Source organism: Zea mays, chromosome 3, assembly GCF_902167145.1.
Source record: "Zea mays cultivar B73 chromosome 3, Zm-B73-REFERENCE-NAM-5.0, whole genome shotgun sequence".
In the NCBI taxonomy this organism is placed as follows: Eukaryota; Viridiplantae; Streptophyta; class Magnoliopsida; order Poales; family Poaceae; genus Zea; species Zea mays.
The window spans coordinates 153,834,262-153,862,078 of record NC_050098.1 but is presented as its reverse complement, the minus strand read 5'-3'; the positions used below and the strand labels follow the sequence as shown (position 1 = coordinate 153,862,078).

Below are 27,817 nucleotides of genomic sequence, written 5' to 3'. Positions count from 1 at the left end.
GGAATGCCTCTCCAAGGAGGCGCCTGATGCGAAGTGCCACGCCGGCAACTTCGAACCAGCTGAGGCGGTTAAATCTGTCTCTCTCGACCCTAGCAACGACGCCTGCAAGCAAGTCAGGATCGGCTCCGAGCTCGACCCCAAATAGGAAGCAGTGCTCATCGACTTTCTTCGCGCAAATGCCGAAATTTTTGCGTGGAGTCCCTCGGACATGCCGGGCATACCGAGGGATGTCGCTGAGCACTCGCTGGATATCCGAGCTGGAGCCCGACCCGTGAAGCAGCACCTGCGCCGTTTTGACGAAGAAAAGCGCAGGGCCTTAGGCGAGGAGATCCACAAGCTGATGGCTGCAGGGTTCATCAAAGAGGTATTCCATCCCGAATGGTTAGCTAACCCTGTGCTTATGAAGAAAAAAGGTGGGAAATGGAGGATGTGCGTAGACTACACTGGTCTAAACAAAGCATGTCCGAAGGTTCCCTACTCTCTGCCTTGCATCGATCAAATTATGGACTCCACTGCTGGGTGCGAAACCCTGTCATTCCTTGACGCCTATTCATGTTATCACCAAATCAAGATGAAAGAATCTAACCAGCTCGCGACTTCTTTCATCACACCCTTTGGCATGTATTGTTATATTACTATGCCATTTGGCTTGAGGAATGCAGGTGCAACCTACCAAAGGTGCATGAACCATGTGTTCGGAGAACACATCGGCAGAACGGTCAAGGCTTACGTCGATGACATCGTTGTCAAGACAAGAAGAGCCTCCGACTTCCTCTCCGACCTCGAAGTGACTTTCGGGTGTCTGCGCGCAAAAGGCGTAAAGCTCAATCCCGAGAAGTGTATCTTCGGAGTCCCCTGAGGCATGCTCCTGGGGTTCATCGTCTACGAAAGAGGCATCGAGGCCAACCCGAAGAAAATTGTAGCCATCACCAACATGGGACCCATCAAGGATCTAAAAGGAGTACAAAGGGTCATGGGATGCCTTGTGGCTCTGTGCCGCTTCATCTCGCACCTCGGCAAGAAAGGATTGCCCTTGTACCGCCTCTTAAGGAAGGCCGAGCGCTTCACTTGGACCCCCGAGGCGGAGGAAGCCCTTGGGAACTTAAAGGCACTCCTTACTAACACACCCATCTTCGTGCCCCCGCTGCGGGAGAAGCCCTCTTGATCTAGTAGCTGCAACCACTCAGGTGGTCAACGCCGCGATCGTAGTCGAGAGACGAGAAGAAGGGCATGCGCTGCTCGTCCAGAGGCCGGTCTACTTCATCAGTGAGGTGCTATCCGAGACCAAGATCCGCTACCCACAAATTCAGAAGCTACTGTACGCAGTAATTCTGACGCGACGAAAGTTGCGACACTACTTCGAGTCTCATCCGGTGACTGTGGTGTCATCCTTCCCCCTAGGAGAGATCATCCAGTGCCAAGAGGCCTCGGGTAGGATAGCAAAATGGGCAGTGGAACTCATGGGCGAAACAATTTCATTTGCCCCTCGGAAGGCCATAAAGTCCCAAGTCTTGGCGGACTTCCTGGCGGAATGGGTTGACACCCAATTGCCGACAGCTCCAATCCAGCCCAAACTTTGGACCATGTACTTCGATGGGTCGCTGATGAAAACAGGAGCAGGTGCTGGCTTGCTCTTCATCTCACTCCTCGGGAAACATGTGCGCTACGTGCTGCGCCTCCATTTTCCGGCGTCAAACAACGTGGCCGAGTACGAGGCTCTGGTTAATGGGTTGCGCATCGCCATCGAGCTAGGGGTTCGGCACCTCGATGCTCGGGGCGACTCGCAGCTCATCATTGATCAAGTCATGAAGAACTCCTACTGCCGCGATAAAAAAATGGAGGCCTACTGCGACAAAGTTCGGCGCATGGAGGATAAGTTCCACAGGCTGGAACTCAACCATGTTGCTCGACGGTACAATGAGACCGCGGATGAGCTAGCTAAAATAGCCTCAGGGCGAACGACGGTTCCCTCGGACGTCTTCTCCAGGGACATATATCAACCATCCGTGAAACTCGACGACGCGCCCGAGCCCGACGAGATCTCGGCCCAGCCTGAGGTACCCTCGGCTGCCGAGGATGAGGCCTTCCGCATCGAGGGACAGCGGAATGGGGTTGCGCCAAACCAAAACTGGCAGACCCCGTACCTGCAATATCTCCTCCGAGGAGAGCTGCCCCTCGACAAGGCCAAAGCTCGGCGACTGGCTCGGCGCGCCAAGTCGTTCGTTTTACTGGGTGATGAAAAAGAGTTGTACCACCGCAGCCCCTCAGGCATTCTCCAACGGTGCATATCCGTCGCCCAAGGACAAGAGCTGCTACAAGAAATACACTCGGGCGCTTGCGGTCACCATGCAGCACCTCGGACCCTCGTCGGAAATGCTTTCCGACAAGGTTTCTACTGGCCGACCGCAGTGGCCGACGCCACTAAGATTGTATGCTCCTGCAGAGGGTGTCAATTTTACGCGAGACAGACGCACCTGCCCGCTCAGACCCTGCAAACAATACCCATCACTTGGATGTTTGCCGTATGGGGTCTGGACCTCGTCGGTCCCTTGCAGAAGGCACCCGGGGGCTTCAAGCACCTGCTGGTCGCCATCGACAAATTCTCCAAGTGGATCGAGGTTCGACCCTTAACCAGCATTAGGTCCGAGTAGGCGGTGGCGTTCTTCACAAATATTATCCATCGCTTTGGAGTCTCGAACTCCATCATCACCGACAATGGCACGCAGTTCCCTGGGAAGAAGTTCCAATACTTCTATGAAGACCACCACATCCGTGTGGACTGGGCCGTCGTAGCTCACCCAATGACAAATGGGCAGGTGGAGCGCGCCAACAGTATGATTTTGCAGGGACTGAAGCCGAGGATCTACAACGACCTCAATAAGTTTGGCAAGCGATGGATAAAGGAACTACCCTCGGTGGTTTGGAGTCTGAGGATGACGCCGAGCCGGGCCACGGGTTTCTCGCTGTTCTTTCTAGTCTATGGGGCCGAGGCCATCCTACCCACGGACTTAGAATACGGTTCCCCGAGGACAAAGGCTTACGACACCAAAGCAACCAGACCAACCGAGAAGATTCGTTGGACCAGCTGGAAGAGGCTCGGGACGTGGCCTTACTACACTCGGCGCGGTATCAGCAGTCCCTGCGACGCTACCACGCCCGAAGGGTTCGGCCCCGAGGCTTCCAAGTGGGAGACTTGGTACTTCGGCTGCGACAAGACGCCCGAGGACGCCACAAGCTTACTCCTCCCTGGGAAGGGCCCTTCATCATCGCCAAGATTTTGAAGCCCGGAACATACAAGCTGGCCAACGATCAAGGCAAGGTCTACAGCAACGCTTGGAACATCCAACAGCTATGTCGCTTTTACCCTTAAAATGTTTCAAGTCATTTATGTACCTCGATTTCTTTACATAAATAAAGTCTAACCATCAAGGGAGGATCAGCCTTGCCTCAGCAAAGCCCGACCCTCCCTCAGGGGCTAGAAGGGGGGAACCCCCTCTGCGTCAAAATTTTCCTCGGAAACGTCTTTTGCCAGAACGTCTTTCGCGCTTTTCGACTGCTTCGATAACAGAATCCTAAAGACGAGCGAGAGAGACCTTGAACGACAAGGCCAATCGAGCCGAGGGACTCCTACGCCTTCGGGATACGGATACCTTACTCATCACCTTCCGCGAAAAGTAACTCACGCTCGGATAAGCGATTCTGCTACCGAACAAGTCCTAACGCTCGAAAAACTTTTTTGCCAGAACGACTTTCGTGCCGTTTCGACTATATTGATAACAGAATCCTAAAAACAACGAGGGACCACGTAAGCGGCAAGGCCGACCGAGCCGAGGGACTCCTACGCCTCCGGGATACGGATACCTCACTCATCACCTTCCGCGAAAAGTGACTCACGCTCGGACAAGGGATTCTGCTACCGAACAAGTCTTAACACATGAAACGGGAGGAAAGAAAACGCAGCTTTATAATCCAATGTTAAAATGTTTAGCCCTCAGCGGCCGCAAAAAACATACGCATACTTCAAGCAAACTGTTCTTGCAGGCTCAGACATCGGCTGGGGGAGGAGCGGCACCCTCGACGTCGTTTCCACCTTCGGCAAGGTCTGGCACGGCCCCGGGCGGCGACACGGGCGGAAGGACCTCCACCTCGAAGGAGGAAGCCAGCGCCGCACTTGGACCCTCGACAGCCGCGTCAAGCCGCTGGACCTCGGCTAAGGCAGCCTCCTCATCATCGGGTAAGCAGTACCCCTCGCTAACCCACTCCAGATCCACGTCGTAGTGGGAAGCGAGCACGACGAAGGCCCGCCTAACTCCGTGGTGCAGCACCCCGTGGAGTCTGTTGCGCACATGGCCGCCCAAGGCCCGCAGATGACTCTGGGGGGAGCTACCCGAGGGGACACCGTCGAGGCCAAAGGCCTGGCAGAAAGCCAAGATGGCCTCAGACACGGCCACACGCTCGACCTCCTTCTGCTCAGCCGCCTCGGCAAGCGCCTTGCAGTTCTTGACGGCCTCGTCAAGAGCCGTCTCGAACCCTGCAGATGGTAGGACAACATTCTTCAGACGCAAAGGAGAAGAATGGAAACAAAAACAAAGTCACAGAGCGGGAAAAACATACCCTCGGCCCGGGCACGCTGCTATGAGGCCATGCCTCGGGCAGACCCGGCAGACCCAATGACCACGGCCAGACCCTCCGCAAGGGTCCCGACCCGAGCGGTCGCCTCGGGTCTAGAAAGGGGAAAGCCCCCTCTACGCCAAAACTTTCCTCGGAAAAGTTTTTCGCCAAAACGACTTTCGCGCCTTTTGACTGTGTCGATAGCGGAATCCTAATGACGAGCAAGCGAGACCTTGAGCGGCAAGGCCGACCGAGCCGAGGGACTCCTACGCCTCTGGGATACGGATACCTCACTCGTCACCTTCCACAAAAGGTAGCTCACGCTCGGATAAGTGATTCTGCTACCGACGAGCAAGTCCTAATGCTCGAAACAAGAGGGAAGGAGCACGACTTTATACCCAAATGTTCAGGCCTCAGCAGCCACAAAGAACAAACACACGTACTTGGGGTAACATGGCGCTTTCCCCCCTTCCTCCTTGCAGAAAGGCGACGAAGGGGCATACAATAAAAGTCGAGACGGTCCTTGATCGTCCTCTCGCTTCGTGCAGAGGCTCGGGGGCTTCTTGATAGTCGCCTAGAGGGGGGGTGAATAGGGCGAAACTGAAATTTACAAATATAAACACAACTACAAGCCGGGTTAGTGTTAGAAATATAAACGAGTCCGCGAGAGAGGGCGCAAAACAAATCGCAAGCGAATAATGAAGTGTGTGACACGCCGATTTGTTTTACCGAGGTTCGGTTCTTTCAAACCTACTCCCCGTTGAGGAGGCCACAAAGGTCGGGTCTCTTTCAACCCTTCCCTCTCTCAAACGGTCCCCCGGACCGAGTGAGCTTCTCTTCTCAAATCAAAGCCGGGAACAAAACTTCCCCGCAAGGGCCACCACACAATTGGTGCCTCTTGCCTTGATTACAATGGAGTTTTGATCACAAGAACAAGTGAGAAAGAAAAGAAGCAATCCAAGCGCAAGAGCTCAAATGAACACGGCAAATCACTCTCACTAGTCACTAGGGCTTTGTGTTGAATTGGAGAGGATTTGATCTCTTTGCATGTGTCTAGAGTTGAATGCCTAGCTCTTGTAAGTGGTTGAGAAGTGGGAAAACTTGGATGCAATGAATGGTGGGGTGGTTGGGGTATTTATAGCTCCAACCACCAAAAGTGGCCGTTGGGGGGCTGCCTGCTCGATGGCGCACCGGACAGTCCGGTGCACACCGGACAGTCCGGTGCCCCCTGCCACGTCATCACTGCCGTTGGATTCTGACCGTTGGAGCATCTGACTTGTGGGCCCGCCCGGGTGTCCGGTGCACACCGGACAGGTACTGTTCCTTGTCCGGTGTGCCAGTATGGGCACGCCTGCCATCTGCGCGCGCAGAGCGTGCATTAAATGCGCGGCAGAGAGCCGTTGGCGTGGAGATAGCCGTTGCACCGTAGTCGCACCGGACAGTCCGGTGCACACCGGACAGTCCGGTGATTTTTAGCGGACTAGCCGTTGGCGTTTCCCGAAGCTGGCGAGTTCCTGAGGCCGACCTCCCTTGGCGCACCGGACACTGTCCGGTGTACACCGGACAGTCCGGTGAATTATAGCCGAGTCACCTCTGGGAATTCCCGAAGGTGGGGAGTTTGAGTCTGAGTCCCCCTGGTGCACCGGACATGTCCGGTGGCGCACCGGACAGTCCGGTGCGCCAGACCAGGGGTGCCTTCGGTTGCCCCTTTGCTCCTTTGTTGAATCCAAAACTTGGTCTTTTTATTGGCTGAGTGTGAACCTTTTACACCTGTATAATCTATACACTTGGGCAAACTAGTTAGTCCAAAGATTTGTGTTGGGCAATTCAACCACCAAAATTATATAGGAACTAGGTGTAACCCTAATTCCCTTTCAATCTCCCCCTTTTTGGTGATTGATGCCAACACAAACCAAAGCAAATATAGAAGTGCATAATTGAACTAGTTTGCATAATATGAGTGCAAAGGTTGCTTGGAATTGAGCCAATATAAATACTTACAAGATATGCATGGATTGTTTCTTTCTTAGATAACATTTTGGACCACGATTGCACCACATGTTTTGTTTTTGCAAATTCTTTTTGTAAATCCATTTCAAAGTTCTTTTGCAAATGGTCAAAGGTAAATGAATAGGATTTTGCAAAGCATTTTCAAGATTTGAAATTTTCTTCCCCTGTTCAAATGTTTTTCCTTTGACTCAACAAAACTCCTCCTGAAGAAGATCCACCTCTTAGAGTTCAAGAGGGTTTTGATATATTTTGAAATACTACTTTCTCCCCCTTCTTGAACATAATAGGATACCATTTGATAAATACTCTTGGAAAACACTAAGTTTTTGAAATTGGTGGTGGTGCGGTCCTTTTGCTTTGGGCTCATACTCTCTCCCCCTTTGGCATGAATCGCCAAAAACGGAATCATTAGAGCCCTCTTAGTGCTATCTTCCCCTTGGGTCATAAATAAATGAGTTAAGATTATACCAAAGGCGAAGTCCTTCTCTTTGATTCTCATTTCTCCCCCAAGGATGGAGAGTCTCTTGGAGCGACGGCGAAGGATGAGTTACGGAGTGGAAGCCTTTGTCTTTGCTGAAGACTCCAATTCCCTTTCAATATACCTATGACTTGGTTTGAAATACTCTTGAAAACACATTAGTCATAGCATATACAAAAGAGACGTGATCAAAGGTATATTTATGAGCTATGTGTGCAAGTTAGCAAAAGAAATTCCTAGAATCAAGAATATTGAGCTCATGCCTAAGTTTGGTAAAAGTTTGTTCGTCAAGAGGCTTGGTAAAGATATCGGCTAATTGATCTTTAGTGTTAATGTATGAAATCTCGATATCCCCCTTTTGTTGGTGATCCCTAAGAAAATGATACCGAATGGCTATGTGTTTAGTGCGGCTATGCTCGACAGGATTGTCGGCCATTTTGATTGCACTCTCATTATCACATAGCAAAGGAACTTTGATTAATTTGTAACCGTAGTCCCGCAGGGTCTGCCTCATCCAAAGTAATTGCGCACAACAATGGCCTGCGGCAATATACTCGGCTTCGGCGGTAGAAAGAGCGACCGAATTTTGCTTCTTTGAAGCCCATGACACCAAGGATCTTCCCAAGAACTGGCAAGTCCCCGATGTGCTCTTCCTATTAATCTTACACCCCGCCCAATCGGCATCGGAATAACCAAGTAAATCAAATGTGGATCCCCGAGGGTACCAAAGTCCAAACTTAGGAGTATAAGCCAAATATCTCAAGATTCGTTTTACGGCCGTAAGGTGGGATTCCTTAGGGTCGGATTGGAATCTTGCACACATGCAAACGGAAAGCATAATGTCCGGTCGAGATGCACATAAATAAAGCAATGAACCAATCATCGACCGGTATACCTTTTGATCCACGGACTTACCTCCCGTGTCGAGGTCGAGATGCCCATTGGTTCCCATGGGTGTCTTGATGGGCTTGGCATCCTTCATTCCAAACTTGCTTAGGATGTCTTGAGTGTACTTCGTTTGGCTAATGAAGGTGCCCTCTTGGAGTTGCTTTACTTGGAATCCTAAGAAATACTTCAACTCCCCCATCATAGACATCTCGAATTTTTGTGTCATAATCCTACTAAACTCTTCACATGTAGACTCGTTAGTAGACCCAAATATAATATCATCAACATAAATTTTGCATACAAACAAGTCATTTTCAAGAGTTTTAGTAAAGAGTGTAGGATCGGCTTTTCCGACTTTGAAGCCATTAGCAATAAGGAAATCTCTAAGGCATTCATACCATGCTCTTGGGGCTTGCTTGAGCCCATAAAGCGCCTTAGAGAGCCTATAGACATGGTTAGGATACTCACTGTCTTCAAAGCCAGGAGGTTGCTCAACATAGACCTCTTCCTTGATTGGTCCATTGAGGAAGGCACTTTTCACGTCCATTTGATAAAGCTTAAAGCCATGGTAAGTAGCATAGGCTAATAATATGCGAATTGACTCAAGCCTAGCTACGGGTGCATAGGTTTCACCAAAATCCAAACCTTCGACTTGGGAGTATCCCTTGGCCACAAGTCGAGCTTTGTTCCTTGTCACCACACCATGCTCATCTTGCTTGTTGCGGAAGACCCATTTGGTTCCTACAACATTTTGGTTAGGACGTGGAACTAAATGCCATACCTCATTTCTAGTGAAGTTGTTGAGCTCCTCTTGCATTGCCATCACCCAATCCGAATCTTGTAGTGCTTCCTCTACCCTGTGTGGCTCAATAGAGGAAACAAACGAGTAATGTTCACAAAAATGTGCAATACGAGATCTAGTAGTTACCCCCTTATGAATGTCGCCGAGGATGGTGTCGACGGGGTGATCTCGTTGGATTGCTTGGTGGACTCTTGGGTGTGGCGGCCTTTGCTCTTCATCCTCCTTGTCTTGATCATTTGCATCTCCCCCTTGATCATTGCCGTTATCTTGAGGTGGCTCATTTGCTTGATCTTCTACTTCATCAACTTGAGCTTCATCCTCATTTTGAGTTGGTGGAGATGCTTGCGTGGAGGAGGATGGTTGATCTTGTGCATGTGGAGGCTCTTCGGATTCCTTAGGACATACATCCCCAATGGACATGTTCCTTAGCGCTATGCATGGAGCCTGTTCTTCACCTATCTCATCAAGATCAACTTGCTCTACTTGAGAGCCGTTAGTTTCATCAAACACAACGTCACATGAGACTTCAACTAGTCCAGTGGACTTGTTAAAGACCCTATATGCCCTTGTGTTTGAGTCATAACCAAGTAAAAAGCCTTCTACAGTCTTAGGAGCAAATTTAGATTTTCTACCTCTCTTAACAAGAATAAAGCATTTGCTACCAAAAACTCTAAAATATGAAATATTTGGCTTTTTACCGGTTAGGAGTTCATAGGATGTCTTCTTGAGGATTCGGTGTAGATACAACCGGTTGATGGCGTAGTAAGCGGTGTTAACCGCTTCGGCCCAAAACCTGTCCGGTGTCTTGTACTCATCAAGCATGGTTCTTGCCATGTCCAACAGAGTTCGGTTCTTCCTCTCCACTACACCATTTTGTTGTGGAGTGTAGGGAGAGGAGAACTCATGCTTGATGCCCTCCTCCTCAAGGAAGCCTTCGATTTGAGAGTTCTTGAACTCCGTTCCGTTGTCGCTTCTTATTTTCTTGATCCTTAAGGCGAACTCATTTTGAGCCCGTCTCAAGAATCCCTTTAAGGTCTCTTGGGTTTGGGATTTTTCCTGTAAAAAGAATACCCAAGTGAAGCGAGAATAATCATCCACTATTACAAGACAATACTTACTCCCGCCGATGCTTATGTAAGCAATCGGGCCGAATAGATCCATGTGGAGTAGCTCAAGCGGCTTGTCGGTCGTTATGATGTTCTTGTGTGGATGATGTATGCCAACTTGCTTCCCGGCTTGGCATGCGCTACAAATCCTGTCTTTCTCAAAATGAACATTGGTTAATCCTAAAATGTGTTCCCCCTTTAGAAGCTTATGAAGATTCTTCATTCCAACATGGGCTAGTCGGCGGTGCCAGAGCCAACCCAAGTTAGTCTTAGCAATTAAGCATGTGTCGAGTTCAGCTCTATCAAAATCTACCAAGTATAGCTGACCTTCTAACACACCCTTAAATGCTATTGAATCATCACTTCTTCTAAAGACAGTGACACCTACATCAGTGAATAGACAGTTGTAGCCCATTTGACATAATTGGGATACGGAAAGCAAATTGTAATCTAAAGAATCTACAAGAAAAACATTGGAAATAGAATGGTTAGGAGATATAGCAATTTTACCAAGTCCTTTGACCAAACCTTGATTTCCATCCCCGAATGTGATTGCTCTTTGGGGATCTTGGTTTTTCTCATATGAGGAGAACATCCTTTTCTCCCCGGTCATGTGGTTTGTGCATCCGCTGTCGAGTATCCAACTTGAGCCCCCGGATGCATAAACCTACAAAACAAATTTAGTTCTTGACTTTAGGTACCCAAACTATTTTGGGTCCTTTGGCATTAGAAACAAGAACTTTGGGTACCCAAACACAAGTCTTTGACCCCTTGTGTTTGCCCCCAACAAATTTGGCAACGACCTTGCCGGATTTGTTAGTCAAAACATAGGATGCATCAAAAGTTTTAAATGAAATAGCATGATCATTTGATGCATTAGAAATTTTCTTCTTAGGCAACTTAGCATGGGTTGGTTGCCTAGAACTAGATGTCTCACCCTTATACATAAAAGCATGATTAGGGCCAGAGTGAGACTTCCTAGAATGAATTTTCCTAATTTTGTCCTCGGGATAACCGGCAGGGTATAAAATGTAACCCTCGTTATCCTGAGGCATGGGAGCCTTGCCCTTAACAAAATTTGACAATCTTTTAGGAGGGGCACTAAGTTTGACATTGTCTCCCCTTTGGTAGCCAATGCCATCCTTAATGCCAGGGCGTCTCCCATTATAAAGCATGCTACGAGCAAATTTAAATTTCTCATTTTCTAAGTTGTGCTCGGCAATTTTAGCATCTAGTTTTGCTATATGATCATTTTGTTGTTTAATTAAAGCCATATGATCATGAATAGCATCAATATCAACATTTCTACATCTAGTACAAATAGTGACATGCTCAATGGTAGATGTAGGTGGTTTGCAAGAATTGAGTTCAACAATCTTAGCACGAAGTATATCATTTTTATCTCTAAGATCGGCAATTGTAATTTTGCAAACATCAAAATCTTTAGCCTTAGCAATCAAATTTTCATTCTCTAATCTAAGGCTAGCAAGAGAAATGTTTAATTCTTCAATCCTAGCAAGCAAATCATCATTATTATCTCTAGGATTGGGAATTGAAACATTACAAACATGAGAATCAACCTTAGTATTTAAACTAGCATTTTCATTTCTAAGGTTGTCAATTATCTCACGAAAGTGCTTAGCTCACTAGACAATTTTTCACATTTTTCAACTTGTAGAGCGTAAGCATTTTTAACCTTAACGTGTTTTTTATTTTCCTTGATTAGGAAGTCCTCTTGGGAGTCCAAGAGATCATCCTTCTCATGGATGGCACTAATTAGTTCATTTAATTTCTCCTTTTGTTCCATGTTAAGGTTGGCAAAAAGAGTACGCAAATTATCTTCCTCACCACTAGCATTATCATCACTGGAAGATTCATATTTAGTGGAGGAGTTGGATTTAACCTTCTTCTTTTTGCCGTCCTTTGCCATGAGGCACTTGTGGCCGACGTTTGGGAAGAGAAGTCCCTTGGTGACGGCGATGTTGGCGGCGTCCTCGTCGTCGGAGGAGTCGCTTGAGCTTTCGTCGGAGTCCCACTCCCGACAAACATGGGCATCGCCACCCTTCTTCTTGTAGTACCTCTTCTTCTCCTTTCGCCTCCCCTTCTTGTCGTCACCTCGGTCACTGTCACTAGATATAGGACATTTAGCAATAAAATGACCGGGCTTACCACACTTGTAGCAAACCTTCTTGGAGCGGGACTTGTAATCCTTCCCCCTCCTTTGCTTGAGGATTTGGCGGAAGCTCTTGATGACGAGCGCCATTTCCTCATTGTCGAGCTTGGAGGCGTCTATTGGTTGTCGACTTGGTGTAGACTCCTCCTTCTTCTCCTCCGTTGCCTTGAATGCAACGGGTTGAGCTTCGGATGTGGTGGCATCATCAAGCTCGTTGATCTTCCTCGAGCCTTCGATCATGCACTCAAAACTCACAAAATTCCCGATAACTTCCTCGGGGGTCATTTTAGTATATCTAGGATTACCACGGATTAATTGAACTTGAGTAGGGTTAAGGAAAATAAGAGATCTTAGAATAACCTTAACCATCTCATGGTCATCCCACTTTACGCTCCTGAGGTTGCGCACTTGATTCACCAAGGTCTTGAGCCGGTTGTACATGTGTTGTGGCTCCTCCCCTTTGCGAAGCCGGAACCGACCGAGCTCCCCCTCGATCGTTTCCCGCTTGGTGATCTTGGTGAGCTCGTCTCCTTCGTGCGCGGTTTTGAGCACATCCCAAATCTCCTTGGCGCTCTTCAACCCTTGTACTTTGTTATACTCCTCTCTACTTAGAGAGGCGAGGAGTATTGTTGTTGCTTGAGAGTTGAAGTGCTCGATTTGGGCCACCTCATCCTCATCATAGTCCTCATCCCCTACCGACGGTACCTGTGCACCAAACTCAACAACATCCCATATACTTTTGTGGAGCGAGGTTAGATGAAATCGCATTAAATCGCTCCACCTAGCGTAATCTTCACCATCAAAAGTTGGTGGTTTGCCTAATGGGACGGAAAGTAAAGGTGTATGTTTGGAAATGCGAGCGTAGTGTAGGGGGATCTTACTATACTTCTTGCGCTCTTGGCGCTTAGAAGTGACGGAGGGCGCATCGGAGTCGGAGGTCGATGTTGATGAAGTGTCGGTCTCGTAGTAGACCACTTTCCTCATCCTCTTGTGCTTGTCGCCTTTCCGATGCGGCTTGTGGGAAGAAGATTTTTCCTTCTTCTCTTTGTGGTGAGAAGAGGAAGACTTTTTCTCCTTCCGTTTGGAGGAGTTCTTCTTCTTCTCCTTCCTCTTGGTGCGGGACTCTTCCGATGAAGTGCTCCTGTGGCTTGTAGTGGGCTTTTCGCCGGTCTCCATCTCCTTCTTGGCGTGATCTCCCGACATCACTTCGAGCGGTTAGGCTCTAATGAAGCACCGGGCTCTGATACCAATTGATAGTCGCCTAGAGGGGGGTGAATAGGGCGAAACTGAAATTTACAAATATAAACACAACTACAAGCCGGGTTAGTGTTAGAAATATAAACGAGTCCGCGAGAGAGGGCGCAAAACAAATCGCAAGCGAATAATGAAGTGTGTGACACGCCGATTTGTTTTACCGAGGTTCGGTTCTTTCAAACCTACTCCCCGTTGAGGAGGCCACAAAGGACGGGTCTCTTTCAACCCTTCCCTCTCTCAAACGGTCCCCCGGACCGAGTGAGCTTCTCTTCTCAAATCAAAGCCGGGAACAAAACTTCCCCGCAAGGGCCACCACACAATTGGTGCCTCTTGCCTTGATTACAATGGAGTTTTGATCACAAGAACAAGTGAGAAAGAAAAGAAGCAATCCAAGCGCAAGAGCTCAAATGAACACGGCAAATCACTCTCACTAGTCACTAGGGCTTTGTGTTGAATTGGAGAGGATTTGATCTCTTTGCATGTGTCTAGAGTTGAATGCCTAGCTCTTGTAAGTGGTTGAGAAGTGGGAAAACTTGGATGCAATGAATGGTGGGGTGGTTGGGGTATTTATAGCTCCAACCACCAAAAGTGGCCGTTGGGGGGCTGCCTGCTCGATGGCACACCGGACAGTCCGGTGCACACCGGACAGTCCGGTGCCCCCTGCCACGTCATCACTGTCGTTGGATTCTGACCGTTGGAGCATCTGACTTGTGGGCCCGCCCGGGTGTCCGGTGCACACCGGACAGGTACTGTTCCTTGTCCGGTGTGCCAGTATGGGCACGCCTGCCATCTGCGCGCGCAGAGCGCGCATTAAATGCGCGGCAGAGAGCCGTTGGCGCGGAGATAGCCGTTGCACCGTAGTCGCACCGGACAGTCCGGTGCACACCGGACAGTCCGGTGATTTTTAGCGGACTAGCCGTTGGCGTTTCCCGAAGCTGGCGAGTTCCTGAGGCCGACCTCCCTTGGCGCACCGGACACTGTCCGGTGTACACCGGACAGTCCGGTGAATTATAGCCGAGTCGCCTCTCGGAATTCCCGAAGGTGGGGAGTTTGAGTCTGAGTCCCCCTGGTGCACCGGACATGTCCGGTGGCGCACCGGACAGTCCGGTGCGCCAGACCAGGGGTGCCTTCAGTTGCCCCTTTGCTCCTTTGTTGAATCCAAAACTTGGTCTTTTTATTGGCTGAGTGTGAACCTTTTACACCTGTATAATCTATACACTTGGGCAAACTAGTTAGTCCAAAGATTTGTGTTGGGCAATTCAACCACCAAAATTATATAGGAACTAGGTGTAACCCTAATTCCCTTTCACTTCTCTCGCACCAGGCTACGGCCGAACCGTTGACCACGTCAACAAACCAGCGTGAAAACTCGGAGCCTGACCGTGCAACCGGGCCACGGCCAGGCCACATGATGGAACGACAAGGCCATCTGAGGCATCACAAAAAATTAAGACCTCAGAGGAGTCAAACCACTCCTCCGAGGCCTCGGGGGCTACACCCGGCGGGTGCGCTCGCGCGCACCCACCGGAACAAAATATGATCGAGAAGGGTCGGTCCCCTTGCAAAAATCCGGCAGAACCTCCAAGCGAGTGCCTGCACTCCCTTCGAGGCTTGGGGGCTACTGTCGGGTACCGTAATTAGGGGTACCCCCAATGCTCCTTAATCCGACTGGAAAGCATCTTCAGAACAAACCATACACGGCTGATAAAGCGCGGTTCAAGTCAAGGCCACATCTACCGAGGGACACGACCTCATCCGAGCCTAGCCTCGGCCTCGGGCAGGAACAGTAGTCCCGGACGGATTCACGCCTCGCCCGAGGGTCCCCTCAGTCAACAGACACACCCTCGGCTCGACCAAAGCCCAGCTTGGGGATACTTTGTCATGCAGGAACCTTGGCCAAATCGCCTTACCAGCCGACCGTATCGCATGCGCATTTAATGCGGGGATCGTCTGACACCTTATCCTGACATGCGTGCCTCAGTCGGCAAGGTCGAAGTGACCGCAGTCACTTTGCCCCTTTACTGATCGATCTGACAGGAAAATAGCGTTGTTCGCCCTGCTCCGGTACTATGCTAACCACCAGGATAAAACTGAGTCACGATCTCCCATGAGTTTGGTCTCGGGCGCAACAGGGAGCTCCGCCTCGCCCGACCTCAGGCCTCAGTCTCAGCCTCGGCCTCGGAAGAAGATCTCCGCCTCGCCCGACCCCAGGCCTCGGCCTCAGCCTCAACCTCGAGAGGAGTCACAACCTCGTCCGAGCCTAGCCTCGGCCTCAGGAGAAGTCTCCGCCTCGCCCGACCTGGGCCTCGGACCGACTACGCTACAGGGGATACATCATTACCCTACTCCTAGCTAGCTGCCTCAGGCTACGAAGGAACAAGACCGGTGTCCCATCTAAGGTCACTCTGGTAGCAGGTAATGATGGTTTCCCGCGTGCGCCCATGACATCGGTTGCTCTCAAAGCCCCTACGGAAGCAAGACAACGTCAGCAGGATCCACGCCGCGCCGACAGCTGTGCTTCTACAGGGCTCAAGGCACTTCTTCGACGGCCACGTTAGCTCGTGTACAGGGCTCATGGCGCTTCTCCGACGGCCACGTTAGCTCGCAGCTACACCCCATTGTACAGCTGGGCATCTCCTTGTATCTATAAAAGGGGATGTCCAAGGCCTTGCTAAGGCACATCGCGGACACACGTTGCAACACTCACAACATTGGACGTCGTGGACATACGTTGGACGTCGAGGGCAGACGAGACAGGCAGCACGCAGAGACTCTCTCCCTCTCTCTCTCTCGTTCTCGCCCTCGCTCCCTCGTGCGACGCTTGTAACCCATACTACAAGCATCCCGGTGCGAGATAACATAAGCCTCATTTCCCTCTTGTGTTCCATCTTGCATCAACCCATCTGGGTAGGGACACGCAGCAACAAATTTACTGGTCGGTTGACGGTCCTCGCGGGTCCGAAACGCCGACAGTTGGCGCGCTAGATAGGGAGGGAACCCCCTCTACGCAAAAACTTTCCTCGGAAAAGTTTTTCGCCAAAACGACTTTCGCGCCTTTCGACTGCGTCGATAGCGAAATCCTAATGACGAGCAAGAGAGACCTGGAGCGGCAAGGCCGACCGAGCCAAGGGACTCCTACGCCTCCGGGATACGGATACCTCACTCGTCACCTTCCGCAAAAGGTAGCTCACGCTCGGATAAGTGATTCTGCTACCGACGAACAAGTCCTAATGCTCGAAACAAGAGGGAAGGAGCACGACTTTATACCCAAATTTTCAGGCCTCAGCAGCCACAAAGAACAAACACACGTACTTGGGGTAACATGGCGCTTCCCCCCCCCCCATTCCTCCTTGAGGAAAGGCAACGAAGGGGCGTACAATAAAAGTCGAGACGGTCCTTGATCGTCCTGTCGCTCCGTGCAGAGGCTCGGGTGCTGCTCTCGCACCAGGCTACCGCCGAACCGTTGACCACGTCAACAAACTAGCGTGAAAACTCGGAGCCTTACCGTGCAACCGGGCCACGGCCAGGCCACATGAGGGAACGACAAGGCCATCCGAGGCATCGCAAAAAATTAAGACCTCAGAGGAGTCAAACCACTCCTCCGAGGCCTCGGGGGCTACACCCGGCGGGTGCGCTCGCGTGCACCCACCGGAACAAAATATGACCGAGAAGGGCCGGTCCCCTTGCAAAAATCCGATAGAACCTCCAAGCGAGTGCCCACACTCCCTTCGAGGCTCGGGGGCTACTGTCGGGTACCGTAATTAGGGGTACCCCCAATGCTCCTTAATCTGGCTGGAAAGCATCTTCAGAACAAACCATACACGGCTAATAAAGCGCGGTTCAAGTCAATGCCACATCTACCGAGGGACGCGACCTCATCCGAGCCCAGCCTCGGCCTCGGGCAGGAATAGTAGTCCCGGACGGATTCATGCCTCGCCCGAGGGTCCCCTCAGTCAGCAGACGCACCCTCGGCTCGACCGAAGCCCAGCTTGGGCATACTTTGTCGTGCAACAACCTTGGCCAAATCGCCTTACCAGCCGACCGTATCGCATGCGCATTTAATGCGGGGATCGTCTGACACCTTATCCTGACACGCGTGCCTCAGTCGGCAAGGTCGAAGTGACCACAGTCACTTCGCCCCTTTACTGACCGATCTGACAGGAAAACAGCGACGTTCGCCCCGCCCCGGCTACTGTGCCAACCACCAGGATAAAACTGAGTCACAATCTCCCACGAGTTTGGCCTCGGGCGCAACAGGGAGCTCCGCCTCGCCCGACCTCAGGCCTCAGCCTCAGCCTCAGCCTTGACCTTGGAAGAAGATCTCCGCCTCGCCCGACCCTAGGCCTCCGCCTCAGCCTCGGCCTCGGGAGGAGTCACAACCTCGCCCGAGCCCAGCCTCGGCCTCAGGAGAAGTCTCCGCCTCGCCCGACCTGGGCCTCGGACCGACTACGCTACATGGGATACATCATTACCCTACTCCTAGCTAGCTGCCTCAGGCTACGAAGGAACAAGACCGGTGTCCCATCTAAGGTCACTCCGGTAGCAGGTAATGATGGTTCCCCGCGTGCGCCCATGACGTCGGTTTCTCTCAAACCCCCTACGGAAGCAAGACAACGTCAGCATGATCCACGTCGCGCCGATAGCTGTGCTTCTACAGAGCTCAAGGCACTTCTCCGACGGCCACGTTAGCTCGTGTACAGGGCTCAAGGCGCTTCTCCGACGGCCACGTTAGCTCGCAGCTACACCCCATTGTGCAGCTGAGCATCTCCTTGTATCTATAAAAGGGGATGTCTAGGGCCTTCCTAAGGCACGTCGCGGACACACGTTGCAACACTCACAACGTTGGACGTCGTGGACATACGTTGGACATCGAGGGCAGACGAGACAGGTAGCACGCAGAGACTCTCTCCCTCTCTCTCTCTCGTTCTCGCCCTCGCTCCCTCGCGCGACGCTTGTAACCCCTACTACAAGCATCCCGGTGCGAGATAACATAAGCCTCATTTCCCTCTTGTGTTCCATCTTCCATCAACCCATCTGGGCAGGGACACACAACAACAAATTTACTGGTCGGTTGACGGTCCTCGCGGGTCCGAAACGCCGACACTAGTAGAAATAATTATTGGTTTAATTCCATGCAACCTTTGCACTTACCTTTTGCAAACTAGTTCAATTCTGCACTTTTATAATTGATTTGGTTTGTGTTGGCATCAATCACCAAAAAGGGGAGATTGAAAGGGAAATAGGCTTACACCTTTTTCTATATGAATTTTGGTGGTTGAAATGCCCAACACAAATTAATTGGACTAACTAGTTTGCTCTAGACTATGAGTTCTACAGGTGCCAAAGGTTCAACACAAACCAACAAAAAGTCCAAGAAAGGGTTCAAAACAAAGGAGCAAAGTTAAACCGAAGAGGACCCTGGAGTGGCGCACCGGACAGTCCGGTGTGCCACCGGACAGTGTCCGGTGCACCAGGGAACCCAACTCTGAACTTGCCACCTTCGGGAATTCTAGTAGCCGCTCCGCTATAATTCACCGGACTGTCCGGTGCAGCACCGAACTGTCCTATGTGCCAGCGGAGTAACGGCTACACAGCGCCAACGGTCGTCTGCAACGGTACAGTAAAAGTGAACAGTGCGCGCCAGAAGGCGCACCAGACAGTGAATAGTGACTGTCCGGTGCACCACCGGACTGTCCGGTGGCCCAGAAGTCAGAAGCTCCATCGGTCGAACCCTAACGGTCGGGTGACGTGGCTGGCGCACCGGACAGTGTCCGGTGGCGCACCGGACTGTCCGGTGCGCCATACGACAGCAGCCTCCACCAACGGCTATTTTGGTGGTTGGGGTTATAAATACCCCCAACCACCCACCATTCATGGCATCCAAGTTTTCAGCCATCAAACCTCATACAAGAGCTCTAGACTTCATTCAAAGACACAAACAAAGAGATCAAGTCCTCTCTCAAGTCCAAAGATCATTCCAATTAAATAGTGACTAGTGAGAGAGACGATTGTGTTCATTTGAGCTCTTGCGCTTGGATTGCTTTTCTTCTTTCTTCTTTCTTGTTTCCAACTCAATTGTAATCAAGGCAAGAGACACTAATTGTGTGGTGGTCCTTGTGGGGACTTAGTGTCCCGATTGATTGAGAAGAGAAGCTCACTCGGTCTAAGTGACCGTTTGAGAGAGAGAAAGGGTTGAAAGAGACCCGGTCTTTGTGACCACCTCAACGGGGAGTAGGTTTGCAAGAACAGAACCTCGGTAAAACAAATTACCGTGTCATCCGCTCTTATTCGCTTGTGATTTGTTTTCACCCTCTCTTTCGGACTCGATTATATTTCTAACGCTAACCCCGGCCTGTAGTTGTGCTTAAACTTTATAAATTTCAGATTTGCCTATTCACCCCCCTCTAGTCGACTTTCAATTATACTTAAATAAATTTATCATACCGTTTAAAATAGACTAAACTTTAGTCCGTGTAACCAAACACTCCCTTATTAGTGACTCATCTATACTTGTGGGTCGATCTAATTTAGACCAATTAGATGCAAGATTTAGATAGCCGTCATATATAGCAGGTCCCATATATATATAGTGTGAAGTCAATTTTTTTCTTCTTACGTAGCATTGTATTTATGCTGTATAACGCTGTTGTTAGTGCATGTACAATCCAGATACTATCGTTGTGATTCTACAAGCACTAGATACACCTAAGAAACTCATTTATACAATCCAATATATCTAAGTATTGTATATTATTCACTAGAATTTATGTGTGTTATATGAGTAGAACCATATCTAGACTTAGAGAATCGTGTTAAATACGTTCCTTCATCAAGATATCGTCTCTTGTATTTTTTGACACTTACCCCTATGATAATTCTTAAGATACGATACATTTATGTGGGTTGTATATATTGCTGGGAATATGGCCCGGAGTTTTTAGGCCAGCACGAATACGACCCGAAAATAGAAGCTCAAAGCACGACTCGACATGAAATAATATGGGCCGAATTAGCATGACCCGAAAGCGGGCCTGGGCCGGGCCTCAAATTCCGGCCCGCCGGCCCAATTAAACCCAATCTGTCTAATTTCTTTAATTTAGTAAGATGTCAACTTTATATTGTTGTTATATTTGAATTTTATGTGTTTAAATGATGCTAGAATTGTTTAATATCTTTAATTTAGTAAGCTATGAACTTTATATGGTTGTAATATTTTTATTTTATGTGGTCAAATATACGGGCTTGGGCCGGCACGGCCCCATGAAGGCATGACATGGTTTAGGGCTGGACTGGGCCACTGTTTTTACACTTTGGGCTAGCACGACACGACCCAAAAGTTTTTTTGGACTTTCCTGGTCCGAACCCGTTTGGCACGAAGCACTAGGGCTGGACAAAAAACCCGTAACCTGAACCCGAAATACCCGAAACCTGAATTTTGTTCGGGAATTTCGGGTAGCAACTTGCAAACCCCGAATTTATTTTGGGTAATTCGGGTATTACAATCGGGTACCCGAAATACCCGAATTACCCGAACTTTCATGTGTCATGTACTAATGTCATGCTTAATTATTAATTTGTACATCTATAATTATGTGTAAGTGCGTATAACTTGTGATTGTAGATTGCTTGTGTTTTATATGTCCACGTATATCATTATTCAAACTATATTTTTATACTAATTTAATAGGGTGTATGTGTTTTTACGAAGCCGACACAATAGTTCGGGTAGTTCGGGAATACCCGAACCCGAACCCGAAATTCCGGGTACCCGAATTTTCGGGTATTGCAAAACCCGTTGTAATTTTGGGTATCGATTTTCAAATACCCGAAATTTTAAAAACCCGAATTACCCGACTCAAAAATTTCGGGTAACCCGAACGCCCACCCATACGAAGCACGATGGGCTTGGGCTGGGCTGGCCCGGCCCGATCCAATTCCTAGCACTAGTTATATATGCCCTTAGGGCTTGTTCATTTCACCGTTAATCCATGTATATTGGGTGATATTAAGTCGGTTTAAATCCATAACAAGTTAGAATTCATTTCAATCTATTTCAATACACTCCAATTCATATGGAATTGAAATAACCGAAGAAGTCATTAAGAGTGTGTTTGGTTTGAGGAATAAAGTGATCCATCTTCTTCTCACTCCTCACTATTTTTGTTTGGTTTGTGAAATGGAATGAGTTGATCCATCACCACCTCATTCCTCATAGTTAGTTAGTTAGTACTAATATGAGGAATGGAGTCATCCCACCAAATTTGAGGAATGAACCCATAATGCATTACATCAATTTGGATGCAGTGATTCTTCGTTAAACCAAACACCCTCTAAATGTACGCATTATCTTCGAAAAAAACTAGTTAGCAGATGGTAGCACAACAGTTTTATTAATGTAATGGAAACAAATTAAGCAGAGCGATGTCTCTGTCTGTTGTCAGCGTCGGAAAACGATAGGATAAACCGGAGCCTTGCTAGGATAGAAGAGGCCGAAGTTCTTCTCCGTCGGCTCGCCGGGCTTCTGGTTCTCGTTGAACATGGCGAACACGTACGTCTCCAGCGGCCCAGGCCTCTTGGGCGTGCCCTGGGCGACGTGGTCTACCAGGTTCTGAACGTACGCCTGCGCGTTCTGCACGCTGGCGGCCGCCCCGCCGGCGGACGGCCAGCCGCTCTCCGACACGACGACCCTGACGTCGGGCGCGCCGGCCTTCTCCAGCGCGGCGTGGACGGAGTCCACCATGGCGTCGAACAGGTTCGTGTACACCAGCCCGCTGCCGCCATCCCTCACCGCCGCGCCCGGCTGGAACAGCGCGTAGCCGAGGCCCACGTCGCCCGGGCTGCCCCGGTAGGCGAAGTACGGGTACACGTTGGCGAGCAGCGGTGCGCCTGCGGCCGCCAGGAACCGCGCGACGTCCACCATATAGGGCTGCGCGAACGCGCCGCTGGAGGGCGGGAAGGTGTCGGTGACCACGTCGAGCCTCACGCACGTGGACACTTTGATGCTGCCGGCGAGCCCCGCCGCAGCCAGCGCGGCCTGAAGGCTCCGCATGGCCGGGAGGATGGTCTGGGCGGCGGCGGCCGCGTCGACCTCGTTGCCCACCGCGATGTACAGGATGTTCACGTCCTGGTGGTAGGGTCTGACGTTGGCCTCCACCCACGACGCCGCGCACGGCGCGCACGTGGCGAGGCTGGCGACGTCCTCGTTGGCGACGCCGAGGACGAGGCCGATGCCCGAGCCGCGCAGGGCCTCCATCACCTCGCCGACGGGGGAGTAGACGCGCATGTTGGCGATGCCGTTGGATTTGTAGAGCTGCACCACTTCGCTCGGCGGTGGGAGGTCGTCGGCTGTCATGCCGTAGCACACGCCGTGGGACTGCGCACCTGCATGCATTGCAACCGTGTAACGACGCCTCATTCATTAATTGTTACCATAATAAATGTACATATAATCGTTCAAACAGATGTGTAGATTGGAGATTTCCCTGCATTTATGTTCCTATACTGTATATACACAAAATGTATCGGTGTAATAAAAGTCCACGATGTGATGTCACACCATACTTACAGCACCTAATTAAAAAAAGGATACGGTATATCATTCGTCTAGTTGTGTGTATATCTGGTTTGGTTCACAACTACTTGTAATTCCGTCATGGAAAAAAAAACTAAAGATGCATGAGTTCCAAATTCAAACAGACTACAAACACGTGCGCAGGCCGGTAGTGATCCCTCTCTTCTCAAAAAAAAAATCTACGATGCATGTCGTCACACCGTAGTTACAGCACCTAATAAAAAAGGATATGGTATCATTCATGCATCTAGTTGTGTATCTGGTTTAGTTCACAACTACTTGTAATTCCGTCATGAAAAGAAACTCAAAATGCATGATTCCAAATTCAAACAAACTACAAACACGTGCGCCGTACATAGTACTGCTCTCCAGTTGTGTACGCACAACTATCACCCTCCCCCACACACTCGCCAAGAAGGCAAGAATCATAAAATCTCTGCCTTTTGAAACCACCAAAAAAAGTGAACAGATGGAAGTCTCTCTATATATATGACTGCTTCGCTGGTAAATTCTCTTTAAAAAAAAACTAAGCAATCCAACATACCTGACAGAAGGGAGGCAAGAACTCCAACAACAATTGCCCCAACAGCCAAAGGAGCAAAGTCTTGCGTAATCGCCATCTTGCAGCAGCTAGCCCAAGGACGAATAATCTGGTGTGTATATATATATATGAAAAAAAGAACTTTTTCACCTGGTAAACCAGCTAGCTAGTGTTTGTTTTTGTATGCAAATAATGTACTATGAAATCACCAGCACCCCTGAATTTATAGTACGCTGGTTCAACCCACCCCGGGGGTGGGGTTGGTGGCGGCGTGTGGATTCCTGATTTCATTCAATGTGGTGAACCAGAGGATGCATGCATGCTTGTTTTTAGTAATACAAAAGATCATGATCCTTTTTTATCGAATTTACTTATCCCAGTCTTTTGACACGTACCCCTTACTTCTCTGCCCCTCTCGTTTTTGAACGTACGTGAACACGAGCAAAACCTCAAAAGATTTGCCGTCCCAAAGGAGAAATGATCGAGCTAGCCATCCTAAGGCTGGAAATCTTGCAGTTCTTTTTTTTTGGTCGCGATTCGAAACACCTTTTTCGTTTCAAAATGGGCTATTGAGCTGGCTTTATGTATGTTGTGTGGTTTTCATACACGTGCCACGTAAAAACTTGCCATCGCAGAAGACAAATCGGATCTTAAAGCTGGAAATCTTGAGGTTAATCACTGTTTGACAGTGTATAAAATAAAGTTTGAAATATGGGATAAAATAGAGGAATAATGCTGAAGACAGCCTTACGTGCATGTATGTATAGTGCCAACTGCAAAGGTGCTAGAGCTTGTTCGGTTTTGTAAGAGAAAGTTATGCAAGTATGCAACACACCTCAAAACATGCTAGTATGTAGGCTACTATTCAAAATTACCTTGATTTGGTGGATTTGTATAAGCGGGCTTAATGTGTTCTAAATATAGGGGACAGCTACTATTAGCCATTTTGTTCGAGTAAAATGAGTAGTAGCGGTCATTAAACTTGCCACACTGTCAAACTTAGAAAACAAGCAAAACGAGTCCTATAACTTTATCGGTCCATGTAAAACCGTCCAAAACCGAGTTTGCTCAAACCGGATGCCGATGTGGCGTGTCACAGTGGAATCACTTAGGTCACCGAACTTGATATGATGTGTCACTTGGGTCTTCGAACTTAAAATATTGTGTCACTTGGATTCCTGAACTTTCATTATCATGCTCCAACATGGCATGCCATATCGGTATATGATTTGAGCAAACCCGATTTTAGACGGTTTTGCACACGCTAATAAAGTTAGGTGACCAGTTGTCCTGGTTTTCTAAGGGCCTATTTGGATCCTCTTGCCTAATTGTTTGACAGTGGCTAATAATTAGCCGACAAATAATTAGCTAGCAACAATTAGCCAGGGTATGTTTGACGTCTTGGCTAATAGATGTCCTTTTCTCTTTATACAATCTATTAGCACCTATTAGCAAGGTTAAATGGCTAATGGGCAAAAGTATGAATATAATCAGAGTATGGAAGAGAGTTCTTGCCACGAGTTGGTCAATCAATACGGATAACTTTGAGAGCTAACTCAAAATGATAAGCAAGAGAACTTTAGAGAGAGCGGAGAGGAAGAATCCAATCGTAAAGTAATGATCAACACAAATGAACATGGCGATTTGTTTCTTAAGGTTCGGTACCGAAGAACCTACTCTCCGTTAAGTAGATCGAGTCTCTTTCAACCTTCTCTCTTTCAAATGGTCATTCAAACCGGTTGAGTGCATCTTCTTAATCTCAAGGATCACTTAGACCTTGCAAGGATCACCATACAATTTGATGTCTTCTGCTAGCTTTACGAGTCAATGAGAATTTAGAAGGAGATGAAGAAAGCACGAGCAAATATTTTAATTTAATGTATGCTTAGTTTAAATGTAAATCTATTAGATCCCACCGTTAGATCAATTGCGCCCAAAAATCATGTTCTATCCATACCTCCTCTGTTTTAACTCCGATTTCTAGTGGTTCTTGAACTTACGATCTTGTAGCGACACGTATGATATTATTGTATGGTTTGTTTTCATATTTCGTGTAATGTTATTTGTATCCATTATTTTCTTATTTGTATGTATTGTCACGAGTAGAAGCGAGGCCACGAGAAATTTTGAAGCCCAACTTTGGAGAAGCACATGCACAGTTGGATTTGCAAACAAAAGACAAGTTATATCCTTAATCACATTCTTTGACCTAATAATATTCATGATTCTATCAATCACCATGACATGCATATGTTAAAATGATGGGTCACAATAGGTTACCTAGTTTTGTTTATCCTGCACCTTGCATACAAATGAATTATTGGATAGTCTTACTATTGCTCTACCTGATTTTAGGATTTATATTATATATGGATTATGATCATGTCTTATTACCACTGTTGACTGTTTAATTGTTAATGAATTATTTATTGTTCGTGATAAGGTCATTTTGCCCTATACCAAAGGACAGCCTTCCAAGTTCACTTAGGTGGTGTTTGGTTCTAGAGTATAGTAGAATGGAACCGCTCTGTTCTAGTACTGAGACTGTTTGGTTTGAATCAAAGTGGAACAGAGCCGCTCTATTATAGGAATATTCTCTCAAGATGCTCGATCTCTGGGCTCCAAAAAAACAACCGGACCCGAGCGCTCGGCAAGGGCCCGACGCCTGTCACGACTTTCATGCCTCTCGCTGTGCGATATATATATTTGACAAGGACGCACGATGCCAATATATATAGATATAAATAATATTTGACAAGGACGCACGGTGCCAAACATAATATATATGATTGTATTTAATATAATTATTGTCGGGGACCATAATTAGGGGTACCCCAAGACTCCTAATCTCAGCTGGTAACCCCCATCAGCACAAAGCTGCAAAGGCCTGATGGGCGCAATTAAGGTCAAGGCTCAGTCCACTCAAGGGACACGATCTCGCCTCGCCCGAGCCCAGCCTCGGGCAAAGGCAGCCGACCCCGGAGGATTCACGTCTCGCCCGAGGGCCCCCTCAAGCGACGGACACACCTTCGGCTCGCCCGAGGCCCAGTCTTCGCGAAGAAGCAACCTTGGCCAGATCGCCACGCCAACCGACCGTATCGCAGGAGCATTTAATGCAAGGATCGCCTGACACCTTATCCTGACGCGCGCTCTTCAGTCGACAGAGCCGAAGTGACCGCAGTCACTTCGCCGCTCCACTGACCAACCTGACAGGAAAACAACGCCGCCTGCGCCGCTCTGACTGCTGTGCCACTCGATAGAGTGAGGCTGACAGCAGCTAAGTCCAGCCTCGGGCGCCATGGGAAGCTCCGCCTCGCCCGACCCCAGGGCTCGGACTCAACCTCGACCCCGGAAGACGGACTCCGCCTCGCCCGACCCCAGGGCTCGAACTCAGCCTCGACCTCGGAAGACGGACTCCGCCTCGCCTGACCCTAGGGCTCGGACTCAGCCTCGACCTCAGAAGACGGACTCCGTCTCGCCCGACCCTAGGGCTCGGACTCCGCCTCGACCTCAGAGGAGCCTCCGCCTCGCCCGACCTAGGGCTCGGACCGACCACGTCACAGGGGGGCCATCATTACCCTACCCCTAGCTAGCTCAGGCTACGGGGAACAAGACCGGCGTCCCATCTGGCTCGCCCCGGTAAACAAGTAATGATGGCGCCCCGCGTGCTCCATGACGACGGCGGCTCTCAGCCCCTTACGGAAGCAAGGAGACGTCAGCAAGGATCCGACAGCCCCGACAGCTGTCCTTCCATAGGGCCCAAGTGCTCCTCCGACGGCCACGACATCATATGAACAGGGTGCCAAAACCTCTCCGACTGCCACGGCGGCATGTACTTAGGACTCTAGCTCCTCTCTGCTAGACACGTTAGCACACTGCTACACCCCCCATTGTACACCTGGACCCTCTCCTTACGCCTATAAAAGGAAGGTCCAGGGCTCTCGTACAAGAGGGTTGGCCGCGCGGGAGAACGGGCTGTCGGACGGTCTCTCTCTCCCTCGCGGACGCTTGTAACCCCCCTACTGCAAGCGCACCCGACCTGGGCGCAGGACAACACGGAGGCCGCGGGATTCCCCTTTTGCCTGTCTCTTCCCCCTTCGTGCTCCGTCTCGCGCCGACCCATCTGGGCTGAGACACGCGGCGACAATTTACTCGTCGGTCCAGGGACCCCCCGGGGTCGAAACGCCGACAGTTGGCGCGCCAGGTAGGGGCCTGGTGCGTGTTGACGAACAGCTTCCCGTCAAGCTCCAGATGGGTAGTCTCCAGCAACCTCTTCAACCTGGGACGATACTCCGTTTCGGGAGTCTGGAGTTCATGTCCCTCGATGGCAGCTACGACATGATACTCCTTCCTCCGCCGCGCGACAACGACAATAGCGGTCGT

General features: G+C 49.5%; 1 protein-coding gene across 1 annotated transcript in view; it reads right to left on the bottom strand.

Annotated features, from left to right (window-relative positions):
- LOC100272379 (uncharacterized) overlaps positions 1 to 27,325 on the bottom strand; it is a 105,572-nt gene extending 78,247 nt beyond the window's left edge. The window contains exons 1-3 of the mRNA XM_020549540.1: positions 27,317 to 27,325; positions 21,775 to 22,695; positions 2,510 to 2,531 (exon numbers count right to left, since the gene is read on the bottom strand). Of these exons, the coding sequence (XP_020405129.1) occupies positions 2,510 to 2,531; positions 21,775 to 22,695; positions 27,317 to 27,325 (952 nt within the window). The remainder of the gene's footprint in view (positions 1 to 2,509; positions 2,532 to 21,774; positions 22,696 to 27,316) is intronic.
- Between the last annotated feature and the right edge of the window lie 492 nt (positions 27,326 to 27,817).